At 35.2% G+C, this 19919-nt stretch overlaps 2 protein-coding genes across 10 annotated transcripts in view; both read right to left on the reverse strand.

Annotated features, from left to right (window-relative positions):
* Window positions 1-938: 938 nt before the first annotated feature.
* Window positions 939-14669, reverse strand: LOC132159935 (semaphorin-4E-like). Of its 3 annotated transcripts, none has more exons than XM_059569608.1 (15): window positions 11649-12063; window positions 11244-11568; window positions 9522-9643; window positions 9344-9406; window positions 9135-9233; window positions 8778-8877; window positions 8523-8633; window positions 7378-7529; window positions 7127-7299; window positions 6004-6163; window positions 4560-4782; window positions 4217-4332; window positions 3200-3363; window positions 2985-3037; window positions 939-2191 (listed from the first exon to the last, which is right to left on the reverse strand). In XM_059569608.1, the coding sequence occupies exons 2-15, from the start codon at window positions 11353-11355 to the stop codon at window positions 1473-1475; spliced, it is 2367 nt and encodes a 788-aa protein (XP_059425591.1). In that variant the 5' UTR covers window positions 11356-11568; window positions 11649-12063; the 3' UTR covers window positions 939-1472. The 3 variants fall into 3 exon arrangements, with proteins under 3 accessions (XP_059425591.1, XP_059425590.1, XP_059425589.1); XM_059569607.1 differs by lacking the exon at window positions 11649-12063 and adding an exon at window positions 14592-14669 and having other exon boundaries at window positions 940-2191; window positions 9522-9667; XM_059569606.1 differs by having other exon boundaries at window positions 940-2191; window positions 9522-9667; window positions 11649-12061.
* A 2980-nt stretch (window positions 14670-17649) lies between these two features.
* LOC132159936 (calmodulin-regulated spectrin-associated protein 2-like) overlaps window positions 17650-19919 on the reverse strand; it is a 39117-nt gene continuing 36847 nt past the window's right edge. For 2 of the 7 annotated variants that reach the window (XM_059569615.1, XM_059569611.1), the window contains 4 exons: window positions 19819-19909; window positions 18885-19003; window positions 18265-18383; window positions 17650-17996 (listed from right to left, as the gene is read on the reverse strand). In XM_059569615.1, coding sequence (XP_059425598.1) covers window positions 17691-17996; window positions 18265-18383; window positions 18885-19003; window positions 19819-19909 — 635 coding nt within the window. In that variant the 3' untranslated portion in view covers window positions 17650-17690. Of the gene's footprint in view, window positions 17997-18264; window positions 18384-18884; window positions 19004-19591; window positions 19658-19818; window positions 19910-19919 lie in introns of all 7 variants that reach the window. The other 5 variants (XM_059569609.1, XM_059569610.1, XM_059569612.1 and 2 more) reach the window with 5 other exon arrangements.

The raw sequence follows: 19919 nt of genomic DNA on the forward strand, positions 1-19919 counted from the left end.
TTTCCTCTGCATTTAAAGATGAGTTTGTTGATACTGATTTGCCTGGTAACAGCCCAAATGTTTTATTATTCTAAATAACTGATTCCTTTAATTAAAAACAACTAGTTTGAGATTAATAGACCTGTCCCATTTTTGACTCCCTCCCACTGTTAAAATGTAACTAAGTAATTTTTACTCTGAGTAAATTTTAAATGAGCTACTTTTTACTTTAACTTGAGTTGATTTTTAGACTGGTACTTTTACTTGTACTTAAGTAAAATTTCATTAATGTAATGGTACTTTTACTTGAGTAGAATATTTTTGTACTCTTTCCACCTCTGAAAAATATACTGGCTCTTACAAGCTTAATAATGGGAGTGAATGGTGGCCGAGATTTTGAAGCCCAAAAAAAAAAAAAAGAGCATCCATCCATCCATAAAAAAGCGCCCCAAACAGCTCCGGGGTGTTAATAAAGGCCTTCTGAAGTGAATCAATGTGTTTGTGTAAGTTAAATATCTAACTAATAACTTTATGCACCATAATAATCTATAGCTTCCAGTCGTAAGTGCGTTTACATTCCAGTGGATGGCGTAGGACGTAGATGAACGTGGAAGTGCACAAGAGGGAGCAAAACAAAACAGTTACGAATTACAAAGGAAAGTACAAAGGAAGATTTGTAAAGAAAAATGTTGGAGGATTTTGATATAAGCCAAGAGGAGACTGGTTTTCCTTTGCTGTAAACAAAACTTGGTTCTCACGAGACTAGCATATTCTCACCGGAGCTTACACTACCCTTGCATTCTACGTCATCTGCTGGAATGCCACTCTCTCGTGAACACGCATACGACAGTTAGCGGAAGCTGGAGATCAAAATGATGTTCTTACACAAATGCATCGATTTTCTTTAGAACGGCCTTTATTAACCCCCTCCAGAGACGTGTGGGGCACTTTTTATGATGGATGGATGCTCTTTTTTTGGGCTTCAAAATCTCTGCATCCATTCACTGCCATTATAGAGCTTGAAAAATCATAAGGTAGTTTTCATTTTTGGAAGAACTATCTCTTTAATTGATCTGAAACAGAGAGAGAACAGACATAGTTGCTAAGAAATGTGTACTTGAGTTCCACACCGGATTACAGCACCAAATTCTGATCTGAAAGGCCAAGGTACTGAGAGAGGGAATGTTGCAAAGCACTTCCCTGTTAAATTTAATAGCTACCAAACACTATTTGATTTTGGACAGCTACTAATTGGTAAGACGTTTATCTTAATTTTTTTTAACAGGGCAGCAACTGTCTTTTTTCAAATGTACCTACGTTTTTTAAAAAATTTTAACTGAACATTGTCTTGATAAACTCTGATTCCGAGTTCTGATTCTACTTAGCATTCTAAACAGTAATTATTCAAAAACATTATTTTTTATTATGAATAAAAATAAATAAGTATAAAAATGATACAAAACTATCATGTACATTTTTTTTTTTTTTACATCTTAAATCTCAGACTCGTCTGTAATGTACTTAAAAACACGAACGTCCGTTGGCGTATCCCCTTTGTTGGCATTCCTGTGGAAGCTGGTGGCTTCTAGACCACTGTTCGTCGTGACACACAAACTGACCATGTGCTGTTTACTGTCCACAGCATCATTTCCTGTGTGCATGTATTCCCTTTCAGGAAGATTCCTGGGGCTTTTGATCAGTTGCCTCCCACAGCACATAAACGGAGAGATGTGGCCCATGTACAGGTTCCAGATCAGCAGACACGCCATCATAACTGACAGCACGGCCAACGCCACTTGCATTACTATCCATTTACTCTCACTGCTCTGTGTTTTTGAATACCAAGGAGGCTCTTCGGATTTTTGCAAACCTGACGATGTTGTGTGGATTTCAGGAAGGATTCCCAGTGTGGTCTTGATCTTATCAGTCACAACTACTGCTGATTGTTCACGCAAGTCATAAATGGCCAACGTTTGGGTGTAGTCTCTCCCTTTCACCTGCTCGACTGACGTGCAGGTGTAGCGTCCAGCATCAGCGACAGAGGCATTGTAGATAAGGATGCCATCATTATAAATAATATACTTCCTGTTTGAGTAGGGAAGTGGCTCTCCAGGAAAGTTCCAACTGACCTGGGCCAAGTTAGATTCTGGATAACACGGCAACCTTATGTTGTTTCCCAGCACTAGGCTGAAGATCTTTGGTTCCATGGGAGCTGACAAAGAGAAAAAATACATTAAATATAACCCTAATTTTAAAAGCGAAGCCAAGATTATTTTTTTCTTTATCTGAACAGATTTGGAGAAGTTTAGCATTACGTCACTTGTTCACCGATGGATGCTCTGTAGTGAATGGGTGCCGTCAGATTGAGAGTTTGAACAGCTGATAAAAACATCACAATAATCCAAAAGTAATCCACACCACTCCAGTCAATCAATTAATGTTTTGTGAAGCAGAAAAAATAGAGTCCCCCTCTTTCCACAGTGAAAAAAAATCGTATAGGCTGAATCAGGAAAGACATCTGCACAGATCAAGCTCTGTTTACAAGCAAAAACTGTTCTAAACAAATATGTGGGTGGATTTTGAAATGAGAGGACGACAGATGGACCTTTTCAGTGCAGGAAATCTCATTATGGATTGCGGCCTCGTATTTTGGCCAGAAGCAATGGTTTTCAAGTTAAAAACATGTTAATGATTGATTTGTTTCTGACAAACATGCAGTTCTTCAATTTATAAGACATTAATTGATGGAGTGGAGTTTTGTGGATTACTGGTGGATTATTGTGATGTTTTAATCAGCTGTTCAGACTGACGGCACCCATTCACTGCAGCGGATCCACTGGTGAGCAAGTGATGTTATGCTAAATTTCTCCAAATCTGGTCTGATGTGGAAACAAACTCTTGGATGAAGTACATTTTCAGCAAATCTTCAATTTTGAATTAACGATTCCTTTAATATTGAATAAAGAAAAAAAAAAAAAAAAAAAAAAAAAAAAGAGGATAAATACCTGTTGTTGGGCATCGAGTGGCATCCCCGTCCTTTAGACTTTGTATCAGATTGCTGAAATGCAAAACGTTTGATGTTAATTGTCTGTATTATGTTATTTATACACATATATAGTCAAGTAGATTTTAGATATTCAAAACAGTGGTTCACAATCAATAAAACATTTTTGGCGTTTTGTCCTTGATATGGGATTGTACTTGTGTGTGAGTGCTTTACCTTTTTCCGTCCTCAGGTGATGTGGGTAGTCTAGAGCACCGTTGGGATGGGACGTCCCAGGCACAGTAAGGGTCTCTGGCCAGCACACAGTCCAGACAGGATGAATAACGACTGCAGTTGCTGACGGGCATCTGGACAACCCCAGACGCAGAGCCCGCATACAACTGGACAAAACAAACAACTCATGCTGATTCGTGCATTGTTTCTTGATAAACATGCAACAAAAAAATATTCCTTTACTTTGTCTTTCTAACAATTGGCACTTAGAATTGTTACAAAAATCTATTTATGATATGGAAATGACTCATTACTTAATCCTTTGTCATTTACGCTTTTATTCAAAACAAAACACATGTGACCATGTAGTTTAACAAGTAATTAACAACTGACCGCTTCTTTTTAGACAATCAAAAACATGCAGCACAATCAGTGTAGCACAATCAATTCCCAAAATGTGCGATTCATACAAGACAGGTCTTTTACTTTAATAGTTCGAAATTTGAATCAGTGCCCTTTATAGTATATACAGTATTAGCAGAGAGAAAACTCCTTTCATGTAAAAAAAAAAAAAAAGAAAAAAGAATAATACCACAATTAATCAGAACAGAGTCTGTGAAACTAATTGAATCAGCATTAGCAAGGAATCTTTCATCTATAAGCAAAATTTACATTAGAACTGAATTAGACCCAAATTAATCAGAATCCAATCAAATAGAGTCTGTGAATCTAAATCTAATTCCACACAGAAAGGCATCGTGACTCAGCGTGGACTCGAACCAGGGACCTTTTTACTGTGAAGCAACAGTGGCTACCCACTAAACCACTGTGCCACCCCTGAATCAACAAATTTATACAGTATTAGTAGAGAGAGAACAATCTCTTTCATATATAAGCAAAATTTATTTTACAACTTAATTATACCCAAACTAATAATCAGAATCAAATCAAGAGGCATGCGAATCTGAAAATAATTGAATCAGCAAATCTCTATCTATACCCAGTCCCAGTTTTGTGTACCTGATTCTGGTGAAGTCTTAAGACGTCAATGGACTCAGCATTCTGAAACAGTTTTACTTCTTCAATAATGTGCATTTCTCCGTCATAGTTCACTGCTTTCTGCACATAACCGTTCTCTGATTGAAAACAGAAAACGATTGACTTGCATTACAAAAACATCTTTCTATATGCAGCTTTTCAACATTATTTAACGTAAAAACAACAAATTAATAGGTTGTAATTTAAACAGCTCAGTCCAAAGTACAATTAACATTCCTGTGAACAACTGTTTACACACACACACACACCCCCTCTAACCGACAGTACAGAGCTGCTCTGTTCTAGAGGTGAATGGGAATCTCACCTGTACCAACAAACATCACAGGATAGGACTGTCCGTCCGATACAGTAACGTGGTCTACGACGAGGCGGGTCAACAGTGGGCCTCTCTTGAGCAGCAGGGGCTTGCCTGTGATTGGTCGGACGGCGTCATCCATGAGGGGCCGGTCTCGGATGAACTGAAGGGTTTTATCGGGGAGGTCCAGTGACCGCATTATTTCTGAGCTCCTCGCTGCATTGTTGATACACTGTGAAGATGAGTACCGGCAGATCAAAATAAGATTGGAGCGGTCAGTTGATTCAAATTTGGAATCTAATTAATCACGTGGCATGGTGATTAATTCATCCAATTAAATCACAAACTAAATTTGGCTGTGAAAACACCCATAAAAGATTAGTTAAAGCTATTATGTGTTAAATAAGAAAGTATCAATTAGACATTACAAACAGCAGCTTTATATAAAAAAATATTTTATTTGATTCAACATAAACATTAAGGCTACAAGTGCCTAACATAAAATTAGATCATTTGAGAAAAATCTCAGTATTTTGTTCATGCAATTAAAAGTCTCTGGTAACCAAAACAGCTTTGTTATTATTAACAACAGTCTTCAAAATAGCTTTTTTTTTATGTAGCGCAAAAGAAAGCAAGTCTTTCAGGTTTGAAATTACATGAGGGGGAGTAAATGATGACCAGAATATTTTAACCATTCCTTCTTGCCTTAAATACATGAAATTAAACTCTAAAAAAGAAAGTAAAACTGCCAGCAGGTGGCAGTAAATGTCTTTGAGACATTCATTCATTTGATTCGTTCAAACAGCTGATTCATTCAGGAATTAGGTAAATTGTTCTCTTTATGAATGGTCTTTGAATCATTGGTTCACACAATTCATTCAGAAACGAATCACTGCTGTGTTGATCTGAGACACACAACAGTTCTGCAGTGGCTTCATAGGAAATATGAATTGAGCAAAAACACAATATTGGGTTTACAACATAACACAACAATATCTTCTTATTTACTGAACTTTTATATAAAATCATATTTGCACTCGTGTGATTGCTCAAGTGATATCGCTTACGTGATATAAATATGAGACAAATACTCATACAGGGACATTCCCTGCATTATATTTGTTAACAGTCAACTGTATGAAATCTAGGATGATGTACAGGTCTGGGGGCGGGGCCAGCGCGTTAACTGCATTAAAACATTTTAATCACGTTATTTTTTTCATAACTAATTATAATCATGTTATTTTTTCATAACTAATTAAGTTAACACATTAAACTGACAGCCCTAAAATATATTTATTTTGTACCATCAGATTATAATAAAATATTCCATGAAAACATGCTTTTTGGATTCTGTCAGTATTTTTTAATGTTCTCCACAGAACAATTTAACAAAGAAAAAAATGGCATGCATCCCCTATAAGGTTATGCAAGACCACTATTGACCACTCACAGCTCCTGGTCGAGGGACAGGAAGCTCTCCGTTGTACGTGACCCACTTCACATCAGACATTTCCACAGTCACCTCAGTCTTAAATTTGCCACGTGAGAACACCTCGCTGATATCAGTCACATCATATGCACACACTGCCGAAGACCGATCTGTTGAGCTCCTGCATACACAAACAGATTATCATTTTTTATATGCTAAAAATATAAATATCAAAACTGTGACTAAACAGGAGGAAGGAGCCAGACTATCCTTTTATTATCAGTCCTACCATTAAACAGATCTACTGTATATGACATGTGACTCGTATCCTTTACTTAGTCTGCAGCTGTTTTACAGTGAGTTATACTGATGCGGATGAGGGTTTTTTTTTTTTTTTTTTTTTACTGTATTTTATTCAAATTGTTTACAATGTGCAACACTAACAAAATTCATTAAATCCAGTTGTTACAATTCACATTGCCTTTATATGTGGTTTGAAATCTGATTAAAAACGTTTTCTATAAATGTTGCAGCAGATCATACAACTTACATAAACTTTCTGAATAAGTGTTATTTAAGCATAATTTAAATACTACTATATAGTTTATATATATATATATATATATATATATATATATATATATATAGCTTTAAATCATTTTTAATTTTAAATAGTTTTTTGGTTTTTCATTTAGATTTTTGTTACGTTTTAGTAATGTGTGATTTTGCAGTTTTATTAAGTATGTCTAAATAGTTTTTTTATTAATAATAATTTTATTTCAACTAACACAAATGTTTTTTTTTTTAATAATAACCATAGTCCAAATTCATAAATTTTCAGTCATTTCTAAGGCGTGGTCTAATTAACATTTGTCCTGTGAATCTTCACAGGTGAAATACAGTAATTTCAATAGTAATCAGGCAAAGGTGAGAGATTTCTCATGCAGATTTCACATGTCGGTTCAAGTTGGTCATACAGACTCACAAAAAGCTGCTTGGTTTGAAATTTCATCAACCTTTCCTTAATGTGACTGCACCTGTTCTCTACACAGTGAACTATGTGGTGAAGACTTTATAGGAAATAGTAAATAACTAAACAACTGAGCATATTCAGATATAGGATGTGCAAAAAGACTAAACTTACGACTGAGAGGTGAAAACGGCATAAAAGACACTTTTCCTCCATTTCTTGTGGCGGACTTGAAAGACGTCCTGTATGATGTAGGGCAGGCTGGGTTCAGGGACAGAGCAGTCCAGACGAGCCTTCAAGAAAGAGGTCCATTTCCTCTGGAGGGTCCTTTGACCACCCATGTCACCCTGCAGAACAGGGAATGAAACGTCTTTATAAAGATCAGCGCTAAATATGCCAAGGTAAAGGGATCGGTGAAGAACTACCTTGCAGACTCTGGCAACACGCGACACCACAAGCTTGTTGTAAAAGTCGTACTCCACGGCGTACTCACTGAAGAACATGTAGACTTTGTCATCGTCACCCTCAGGACTGTCCTCGCTTTCAGGGACCACATCCATGTAGACGAAGTTTGGCTCTTGAGTGGGTAGAAAAAATTTGATTTTCACTTTGTTCGAAGCAGTGCTGAATGATATTGAGGTTTTGATATGACTGAACTATTTGTAATGGTAACTAAAACAAAATTGTTTCGGTAAGGAAAATAAAAGATGAAAAACCTAAAATCTTGTAAAAATAAAAAAATAAACAAAGAAGAGGAAACTAACTGTAATAAGTTTAAGCTGAAATGTTAGAATAAAATTAGTAAATAGTCAAATCACAATTAATAAAATAAAATACATAAGAATACAAACATAAAAAAAAAGATAATTCAAAATAATGATAAATACTGCGACAGCATGTAAATAATACTAAAACAACACTGATTCTGAGACAAATTTCTTATGTCAATGAACAATAGATACCTTTTTTGACAATTGGTTTTTACTAAAAAGTTTGAAACAATTTTTTACTTAAAGGTGCCATATATATACTTTTGACTCTACTTAAGAATAAATACCATGTGCGTGCAGATATTTAAGAAACATGCTAAGATAACATACTTGTTTATCTGAAAATCAATGCTACAGTCAGTTATTCTTCTTTGAAAATGTGTGTTCTGGGCTGGAATGTCTGTCTCTGTTTTGGTTTGTGAAACCTGCCTACTGACAGTTTATCCAATTGCCAGTTGGTGGAAAACAGTGCATTTAATTTCATTTATCGTCAAGTGCGCTTGTTCCTGTTGTTGTCGTCAATCTGCCAACCTGCGTGTGTGTCAAGTCTAAGGAGGAGTCTGGTGAAAAAAAACTCTTTCCAATATTTTGAATTTGGACTGCAATTCCTAGTTCAACCACTTGGTGTCAATCCTACAGACAGCACCTTTAAATGTTTATCAAATGATATAACTGATATGACAAGTTCTGTTATTAAAGCTAAATATAAAATAGGATATTCACACAAAGCCTTTCATTATTTTACTAACAGAATTAGTCTTTATTTTCTAGATGACGTTTTGTCGTAACATCTGACATACCATTGAGCCAAGAGCTCTTAAACAGTGTCCGCAGTGAAATGGGAGAGGTGCGGAGAATGACCGGCTCCGAACCCAGGAAGTTTAAGGACGTGGCAGAATACAGGTCTTGATCTGTGTCAAATATAAATCAAAATAAATGAATACAAATTATTTTATATACAATGTGTATGTGTGTGTGTATATATATATATATATATATATACACACACATACACACATATACACATAGTAAAATAATTTGTATTAATTATATACCAGCCATGACGGAAGAGGATCTCTGGAATGGATCGAAAGGACATTTCCCCCTCCCGTCTTCCTGCTTTCCCTCTAGTTTCAGCTGCCCGTCACCAAACGTCTGTTCAAACACAATGAAAACAAGCTGTTTTTTAATCTTGTTTTTAACTGCATGACACTAGCACCTGATGGATCACATGATTCCTAATCTCACCCACTCACCAGGAAGAAAGTGATAAGATTACGAGATGCAAATAGTGAGTACAATGACAATGTAAGGCTATGTTTTTACATTTTGGAAACAATTATTTAATTTTGTTGTCTTTATAAATTTTATGTTACAAATATGAATTAGTATTTTCTGGTCATGCCACTTACCATGTAATCGCAGGTGGGGCTAAAAGCATTTGTCCCACACATGTACATCATGCTGTCGTTCATCTGATGCAGCATCCGCACATAGTTTCGACAGTCGATCTGAAAAGATAATCAATCAGATGCATCAAATTTTTGGCCATTTTTCAGACTATTGGCATGTGTTTGAGTGTCAGTGAGCATGTGTGGGAGTTACACAGATATTTACTCACGTCAGGATGTTTTCCTTTAGAGGTGCATTCCTTTTGTTTCTCCTCTGTAACTTTCCAAAGCACCTGATGGGTGGAGAAAAATCAGTACACACTATACTGATGTGCCGTTTTGAAACAGAGTCAAAGAATTGTGTTATATTGTTGCCAAGAGATAAAGGAAAGGAAACCAAACCGGCACCTCAGACTTGGCAACGCTTATATCTTTTATGTCAAGGGCATAGACGGCCTCTCTCGCCCCCACTACCAGCAAGCCCAGATCCTCCCTAATCAGCATTGTGGAGTAATTCCAAACACCTTCCCCTTTAAACGTGATCACATTGTTATCTAAGGACAAAAACATACATGCACGTTGAATAACAATGACTTATCTACTTTGTCTAATTCAATTCAATTCAAGTTTATTTGTATAGTGCTTTTAACAATACAAATTGTTGCAAAGCAACTTTACAGAAAATGATGACTGTCAGTTATTGTACATACGGCAGAAATGTATGGAAAAATCTATTAAGATGTAGTCAAACAGGCGATGAACACTATTAACACCAGTTATTATATGATGCAATCAAACAATTTAAATTGTTTTATATAAATATATTTGTAAACAATATGCGAATAATTTTATTTCCATTCATTTTCTATGAGGATTGAAATTGTTCAACCCTGTTACCAACAATTGGGAATTCAAATATCTAAATAATTAAATATTTGTGAATTTTTTCTTCAATTTTTTAGCAACAAACCTGTATATTAAAAATACATTTATACAATTTATCAATCAATCAATAAACTAAAATGCGTTGCAAGTAACACGGTTGGAAATTAAGCAGTTACATGAAAACTAAATATTTTTCATAAAGCAAAATATTTGTTTGATGACATTCTTACAGGAACTGGATGAATGCACTCAACACTACAATTTGTGTAAATATTTAAGAAAACTGAATTACATTTTTTAAATTGTCTTCCTATTATGGTGTACAAAGTGACTAAAAGATGTTATTTCCTGGGTGTCAAAATGATAGGATGTTTATATTTTTGGTAAAAGGGGAAAATCATTTGGTAACGGGGTTGCAAATTGTGCACAATATTATCAGACATGTTTAAATATTGTTAGTAGGTTTTTGGCCATTAAGTTTAAACAACAATGATTTTATATATATATATATATATATATATATATATAATTTTGATAGTTTATGCCAAAACTGTGATTTACATTATCATATTATAATTATTATTTTAACTGTTAGAAACAGTCAAAAAGTCAAGACGTCAGAGGGTTAATGTGCAAGTCACCCTAATACAGACGTCCTGTGTTAAAAAGTAGCTATTTTCATGTTAAGCAACTTTATATAATTGTTTAAAATATATCAAATGAAGAAACACATGATTTGTGTAATATTTCAACATATGCCAATGCTAACACTTAGCTCATAGTTGTACATAGTTATATATAGCCTAAGGTGAATCTGACCTTCATATTAAAAGTGGCAAATAACAGGGTTGCAAATTAAGCAAATACTGTACTAGTTTGACACAACATTTTCAGAGTAAACCAGCAGTTATATAAAAACTAAATATTTTCAATAAAGCAAAATATTTGTTTGATCATTCATGCTTACAATAACATAGGTAACAGGGTTGAAGACTGAACTAGATGCTAATATTTATCTCACAGTTGTAATCTCAACGAAGATTAATCTTGCCTTCATTCTGAAAGTTGCAGGTAACAGGGTTGAAAATTAAACTAATACCTAAATATTCTTGATAAACTAGCAGTTTTATAAAAACGACATATTTCCCATACAGCAAAGTACTTGGTTGGCCATAACGTAGGTAACAGGGTTGAAGACTAGATGCTTATAACTAGCTTTATAAACTCAATGAAAATTAACCTTACCCTCATACTGAATGGTTTTTCGTGGGATACTTTTCAGACTGCTCCATGCATTGGAGGCACACACAAGGAAGATGCCATGCAGGACGATGAAGAACAACAGAGGAGAATACATGGCTCAAAAAAAAACAACAAAATTGATACTTCAGAAAAAAGAAGAAGAAAAACGCTTTTAAATCATGTTTTCCATAGTTGACTGCATCTATGTAGGCGTCCGTATCCAACATATATGTTTATCGCTTGAGTTTTTTCGTGGCTGGAGGTGGTAGTCCATGATTCGGGATGCTAAAGTGCTGGAAATGAAACTCGTCCGTCATCCTATCTACATCTGTAGAACAAAAACAGCATTAAACTCAGATCTGTTTCAAAAGACACACATTCATTTGATCCTACTTCCCAAATATTCACCTCAAGGCCTGTTCCTGCATGAACTGCACTAAAGCGTAAACACAGACAATAGAAAACTAAACCCCCCACTTAAACTCATCAGTAAACACCTCGACTCAAAGCTGCTTTGCCTAAACAGTCTTCGCAGTATGTTATTTAACATCAGGAATTCAACGGTGACTCATTGGTGTTGTTGTGCCAAAGCAGCACGCTGACAGATCACAGCAATTTGAGCTCTCCAATCGTTGAAAACAAGAAACACGGGTCGGGTTCGCACTCAGTTTGAGCTGGATGTGTGCAAGGACTTAAACAAGGAGGCAGGCTGAGACATGTGCGGATTGGGGTACGAGGATACCTGAAATTGTTGATGCCTGAGGGAGCAAACGAACATGTTGCAAGAAAACGAACTGCTGCATGTTCGCATGAGGCTGTGAGCGATGTGCTTGAAATGTTTACATTCAAGCGATGAAAATTTCAGTCTAAGATCAAGCCATAATGACCTAAAACTGTCAAGAAAATAGCATTCAAAATATAAGTCTGGCATGGTTTTCTGAGGAAAATGTGAGTGCAGCAAAATAAGCGAGCATGGTTTTATTCTACTTTGCCTAATTAAAAAAAGTTACACTGGTTAGTCAGGTACAGGCCTGCACGATGAATCAAACGAATCATTAATTTCACTGCAGACAGGTTTTCTGTTACTCATGCCTTCAAAAAGTGTGTTCATCAGTCGAATTATTGCTGAGTAAGGACTTATTGGATGAGCCTTTCCCACATGTTCATATTCTCACGGGGCTGGGACACTTGAACGGTTTTAAACACAACCAGGATTTGCATACTTGCCTACAGTGTGCAGCATTAACTGTATTTGATAATAAATGATAAAGACATTAGTGCTGTAAAAATGATTAATGGCGATTAATTGCATTCAAAATAAAAGTTTTTGTTTGCATAATATGTGTGTGTTTATATTTATGTATATATAAATACACACACATACAGTATATATTTGGAAAATATTACACGTATATATATATATATAATATATATTATATAAAAATATCTTTAATATAAAAAAATGATGAAATATATGCATACATGTTTGTGTGTGAACACACACATATGTACAGTAAACAAAAACTTTTATTTTGGATGCGATTATAGCCATTAATCATTTGACAGCAGTAATAAAATATTAGTGTTACTAAAAAATAAAAAGTATATTAACAGTCTAACTGTACAATATTAATATGAAAAAAATAAAATGTATAAATAATATTTTAAAACATGTTTTCAAATGATATATTAAGGCACTATTCCATTGTTTTATTGTATTGAAAAACCTTAAATATTGTCATCCAATATATATATGTATGTATACATGTATACACTAGCACAGTAAAGTAAGTTAATTAATAAATTAAGGTGATTTTTATTTATTTGAAAAATCAAATACCTAATTATAGCTACCTATATATAACATCTTTAGCATTAACTATAAACTAATAATAATGATTATACCTTTTAAAAAGGTTTTGAAATATTAAATAGAGACACTATTTTATTTATTTTTATTGAAATGTAGAATTTTTTTTTATACATTTATCATATCATACATTCAATTTGTAAATACAATTACTTAAATGCAGCTCTTCTGAGATAAAAAAATAAATAAATAAATATATATTTGTAATATTTTTGGGCAAATAATGTAAAATGTCCTGATATAATAAAGCAAAAGCAAAAAAAAAAAAAAAAAAAAAAAAGCCTCATTAAAGTAATGCAATTCTTGAAAAGCAGTGTGACATATTTCATTTATTTATTTATTCGTTTGCCAAATCCAAAGTCATGTGATACAAACAAGATGCACAAGGAAAAAACTAAAGAAACCAAAACATGAAACAGGAAGTGATATCAATGACAGCTCATCTACACTCCATGTGTCACTTATATTGTGAAATACTTTTACGTTGAAAAACACACCCAGCTCATGGGGTTAGGCCTTTGTTCATTCAATTCCCTAAAACAAATACGCTTTATTATCGTGAATGCTGGAGGTGGCGTGCATCAGTTAAAGCTTAAAGCTCTTTGTAGAACAACAACAACAACAAAAATGCAATTGTACCACTACTATAGCAAATATTTCGCCAACCATGGCAGTGAAAAAATATATTTAGCCTAAAAGTGCAGGTAGTTGGGTAAACGGACCAGTGTGAAAAAAGCAGCATTCCCTTCTAGCGTTCAGGCAAGTCTGAGCAGGACGTGAGGAGCTGTTGAGATTATCTCAGTGTTTTAAATGTGATGTGAATCATGCTTAAAATGTGTGTCTCAACAAAATGTCACAAATATTTTTCTAAATCACTTTTCTGAGTTATATTTGCAATTACATTCACGCAGCTGCTGATTTTCAGTAGATATATTAAGTCAGTGTATCTCAAGTCCTCACAAGTGTCCTATTAAATGCACCAAAGGTGAATTTCATAACATTAACTTAACAGCATCATTTGACAATGACTAAGTTATTAGTTTCCTTCCTCATTCTGGACAATACATATATAGTTTTATTATTTAAAATGCTTCAGACTTGTGCTTGTGCTATTGTTATTCAAAAATTAATGCAGTTTGGTTTGATACTCTGCATAAAAATAAATGTAATGACATTTAGATATATATATTTTTTAAGTGTACACATATTTAAAAGGTGAAATATAATATTGTACATCTATTTAGTTGTCGTTTCTTCTTTCATTCATTCATTTTTCTCTTGACTTGATCAATACATTTAGCACAAGTAAAGTGAAAGCAGAATTCACAATTTGAATCGCGATAAACCCTGAACACACACTAATATACACCTTTACAGAAAGACGAGTGCCTAATTAAGTATTAAGTCTTTATTTCAACAAAATTAGACTAAACGAATATTCATAGGCCTACAACTCGCCCAAAAAACATAAACGAACTCACCAGAGATCTCAGAAATGCTCCTGAATGTCTGAATAAATGTCTCTCGTATATCGTTTCAGACAGCATGTCGCTTCGAGACACAACCTTTCTTTTAATGTCTATGGACACAACCCACACCTGAGCGATTAGCGATACGGTGTGACGTCAACTTCCGGTCGTGAGTCACCTGTCCAAGTAGTCAGCTGCTTCAAGCGATCTCGTAAAATATCAGATGTTGTAATGTAGGCTAGAAGAGGACTTGTTCTTATTCACACTATTTTATTTGATACTTTTTACATTTGATTTTAATTTTGCATTTAGTTGCGTCTCAGAATGGCAAAAGTAAATGTACAATTATATAATAATATCAATTTTAATTATTTTATAATATATATTTATAATGGAATTTACTACAGCCAATCAGAAGGGCGTGTGGACGGGTTCTCTCCGCAATCGCCCTGTAGATGTAAGTAGGCTACGCACTCAAATGATTACTGATTAAACAATTTTAACATCATTCTAAATACATACTCAGTGACTGTTAGTCTTTGTCATATGGTACACTTAACTGTTGACTCATAGGTCACAGTTTGAACGTTTTTGTTTCCTTTAAGTTATTTTCGAGACCTGAGGTAAATCTTGTCGCTTTCATTAAGGCTGTTGTTAGACTCTTGAACAATGATATACGAACTCAAATTAAACCATTTTAGTATTATTAAATACTCATTTGAAAGTTATAAATCACTGAGGCTTTAAAAGTGTTGATGGAATTCTAAAATTTAAGAAACGTTCTAAAAGAAATCCACAACGTTGCCTTCAAACACCTTGAGTCATGCGAGAGATTTTTTTAATATTTTCTCCTAACAGGACATATAGGCATAAATATTTAAGAGTGATTCTTAAAATAGCCACTTTTGAGTGTAGAAATCCTACTAAAATAGTTTATTATTATTCTAGCACTCACACTTCCACTCAAGTGTGCAGTGTTTCCAGTAACTACAAAAATGTTAGTAGGCTATATATACATTGTTGCAAATATTGATGAAGTCTTATTACATATTCATTAAAGTCAAACAATAATCAGCAGGCTTGCACATGAGGCCATGCGAAATTTATTGAATGCAATTGAAATCTAACATGTTACTTGAACAATATGACAGCACAGCGCCTGAAAGAAACAAAATAAGAGAGAGAGAGAGAGAGAGAGAGAGAAGTGCTGGAGAGATCAGAGAACACACACTGTACAGTTTTCTATCGTGCTCATTTACAGCTTACTAACCCTTGTTTGTGGCTCGAAATGGCCAAATCACATTTGTTTCCAGTTGTGCCATTCTAATGGATGTAAGATGTCAGCTACCTTGTATTCAGGGCTGTGCACATATTATTTCAATTGCAGACATCGACACATCACTCAAACTACTCAAGAAATATTTGAATGGGAGAACAGGTGTGCAGTCTTTACAATTCCTTCTGAAATAAAGGGCACAAAAGAAAGGCCGTTTTTTTTGTCAGGCAACAAAGCCTCTACCCGTATACAGCCACATTCTGCCTTAAAAGGATTCAAGGGTTAGCTACCATAGTTAAGTAATTTCGTTACTGGGAACACCGCTTGCAGATTTCCCAACAGATTCACACAAATGTTGCACTTTGGCCAATAAAAAGCTGCATGGTTTGACAGTGCCTTCTTCATGGTTTTACTGTAACCAGTGGACCATTTTGCCAACGAAAATTTGAGCCCAGTCACATTAAAAAAAATGCGTATAAACAGTACACCAAATAAAATTTGGAAAAATTTACTTTGGCGTACATACGATATGCATCTACCCCACAACCCTAAACATACCCATATGCATGCCAAAGTCAATTTTTGTGTATCAATACCACAAGTTTTTGTTTTTATTTGCTGTACTGTTTATACACGCTTTCATGAGATCGGGTTAAAAATTCAAATTTTCACAAAAATTGCGATAAGATAATCACACTTTAAGGGGACATGCCAATAGACTGAGATTCGTAACATCTTAAAATGCCACACTGACTCCAGGCGTAAAACGTGGCATGTTATTAACCCCTTATAAACAAGTCCAAAAATTATTTTTATTTAAAATAATTTACAAATCAAATGATTTAGCCCTCGCAAAACACTGAAATGGCTCCAACAATCGGGGAAAATATATAATTTGCCAAACTGCTTTTAATGCTCTTGCGTGACCCTGGACAGGGAAATACTTCCGTTCAGTCACCACAAGCATACATAACAGTACAAAAGTGTTTGGAAAATAATTATGACTCCAGCACATAATCTTATTCATCTTCATCCATGTAAATATCATTCAAACAATTCAGTCCACCTGATTTTTTTTTTTAAATCGCACCGACATAGCGGTTTGGTTTTCTAACCCCTAGTCTTATTTAAGACCTTTTACGAAAGATAAATATTGATTAAATAGAGCATTATGCTGAACATTTCCATCAGTCGTTCCAATGTTTTAAATATATACATAAAAAAGCAAAACCACCTACAGGAACGGAATGAAATGTATTCACAATCCTGCTGTGAATCAATGCCATTAGATAATGTTAAAACCCATCAAAAGTGGGTTCGGCCTGCAAACTAAACCACTCACTGCACATTAGCACACTGGTTAATGTATACTAGATATGACAGGATTCCCTTACAGTACTAAACACAAGCTATGCATGTGAGAACCTTTCCACAAGCAGCTGTACAATCATATCAGCACAGTCGTAAAAAATAAATCAAATGCAAACATAGACAAAAAGCAACATAAGGCCACACGTCAACATATGTGCGAGATTTCTGTACAAACCAAGTACATTCAGTGCTTTAGTGTAACAAATAAAATAACACGTCATCCTTTTTTTCTTTGGGGGGGGGGGCACATTTAAATAAAAACAACATGTACGCGGTGCATTAAAACAACTTGAATCACACAGTCTCGGGTGATTGACACATGGGCCACCCCCATAGAGTTTTACATTCCAGTTGTGCATAATCTTGTGTGTCCAAACCACAACTGACGGAAGAGTGTAATAAGTGTTGTAAGATTATGTACAAGCAAGTGCATTGAGATTGTGTACGTCCGCCCTCGAGAAACACTAGGACTTCACGGCCGCTACTTTCTTCGGCGTCCCAGGTTTTTTGGTCTGCCACAGGTGGCCGTGGATCGTGATGGCGTCGACGCTTGCCGACATGGTCTTGGCTGGAATTTGGCTGAACTGCTTCCTGTCTGAGTTGTACTTGTAGAGGCCGTCGATCATCTTGCGCGAGATGGTTTTAGGACCGATGCCGGCCAGTTTGGTGATCTCCGCGGTGTCAGGGCAGTAGGTGTAGAGCGAGCGGAACTGGCAGCCCGAATCCCGGAACAGGATCAGGAAGTGGTTGGCCCCTGATTTCTCCATTTCCTTGAGAAAACAAATGAATATGATGGATATGATATAATATAAATGTAACTTCTATTAACTTAATAAATTTGTTTAATAAAAATAAAAACAACTTTTAAACATGACAAGTTTTTAATAAAAACATTTAATTAAATGCACAAATTTAATGTATTTTTTAATTCATTTAATTTATTTGTTAAATAAAATATCATGTGTTTAATACATATAATAACTATATTACTCAATAATAATAGTAGTAGTAAAAAAAGGGCAAAATGGACATGCTTACTTCCAAAATCTTGTTTTTCTGTCCTTCATTGACTTTGCCAGCCAAACAGCAATGTGCCAAAGCATTCTGAATTATATGCTTGTTTGACTTTGCACTGGGCTCCTTATATAATTTGGGACCTGCAGCAAAGAAATAGAGGTGGTATAATGTAATTTTTATATCACAGTATAAAAGTTATAAACCCCTTCAGAGCCTGCTGTTCAACCTCCGGTCCTTTAGAGGGAGCTGTCACCTGAAGTTCTGAGCAAGTTTTATCCACCTTATTCTTCCTGTAAAAATGAGCGCGGACATTTGGAAATTGTATGGGTCTTGCTTCCGGTCGTTTTGCTGCTTGATATTGCAAATTGATGTGTCTTACCATATTATTTTAATGTATTATCTTGTTTATGAACACAATGCAATGTTGTAATTCTTTACGTTATTTTCCTATAGTGGCTAATGAACTGTAAATTTCGCCCATAGGCCAACTTCCACTTTGAAGAATAAGGTGGATACATTCAAATGTAATTATGTTCAGTATGTTTGAAAAACTTAGATGTAGAGAGTATACAGGCTTCCTTTGCTGGACTGGAGGTGGAGCTGCAGCTCATAAATATTCTGAAACATTTGAGTATTTTAACCTGTGTATTCGGTGTTGGATGTCAGTGAGGATGTGGTCGAACCATTCTCCCAGTCCTTCTCTCCGTTACGGCTGCTGGAGCGAGTGGGTGACAGGCAACCATCTGCTGAGTCAGGCCTACTGGGATGACATGAAGAACTGAGTCCTGCAATCCAGCAGATTCTGATACATCTACTAACAACAACTGCCCTCATGCACAATTAAACAGTGACTGGTTTAAAGCTCATAATCATAAGTAGTGTTTTTTTAATGCATGTAATTTCCCTGGTATCAGCATCAAATGAAACAACAAAAATAAAATACTTTTAATGTGAGGCGTTGGAGAAAGCAAGAGAATATCACATGCATGTTAAGACCAGCAACATGTATTAAGAAGTTTAATAAAAAATGTAGTTATTTCAATGACATTATGGAAGCTTCTAAATAAGCCTCTAGCAAAAGTGTGAAATGCAGATCTTTATTCTTGTGTTTTTGAAGTTTTAGTGCCATTCAGTGCCAGTGTAAAGGGTAAGTGACCTTAAATCTTTGCTTGTTTAATAATGACAAAATGAAACAAAAAAAGCTGTGATGGGTGAGTTATAGTAGCCATCTTTATTGTTCAAAGATGGGGGATCGTTTCTCGTGTTGCTGCCGAAATCAAAGCAAAACAGGATGTTCTTCTTGAACAGAAGATGGAAGCACAAAGAGTCTTATCCAGCTACGACTGACCTTCTATTTCTCACACGAGGAGAGCTCAAAAAGAAGAAAAGACTGCCAGATGCTAAGCTATTGCTTCTAAGAAGCAAGAACATTCAAGAACAAGAAGGAAAGAATACAGAGAATTCAAAGGACACTGGGTTAGTATTGTTCAGTAAAGCTAGAGAAACATATATATAATCGCAGGGAAACAAGGAAGTAAACATATTATTCTGCTGACTGCTTGAAGTGCTTCTTACCTTTGTGTTTTCTTATCCGAGCTGACGCTGTCATTATCACCAAGAGATGCCAGAGACAGGCTGGACACTGAAAAAACACGAGGTCGTGAGCCTGGATGCAA

The sequence above is a fragment of the Carassius carassius genome, chromosome 16 (genome assembly GCF_963082965.1).
Source record: "Carassius carassius chromosome 16, fCarCar2.1, whole genome shotgun sequence".
Taxonomy (NCBI): domain Eukaryota; kingdom Metazoa; phylum Chordata; class Actinopteri; order Cypriniformes; family Cyprinidae; genus Carassius; species Carassius carassius.

Bases quoted from the DNA above. Each gene is read 5' to 3' on its own strand.
- LOC132159935 (XM_059569607.1), bottom strand. From the start codon at position 11,355: ATGTATTCTCCTCTGTTGTTCTTCATCGTCCTGCATGGCATCTTCCTT. The intron at 9,407-9,521 runs GTGCCGGTTTGG...TCCACCCATCAG, and splicing joins TAAGCGTTGCCAAGTCTGAG to GTGCTTTGGAAAGTTACAGA. The intron at 3,038-3,199 runs GTAAAGCACTCA...TTTGCATTTCAG, and splicing joins TCACCTGAGGACGGAAAAAG to CAATCTGATACAAAGTCTAA.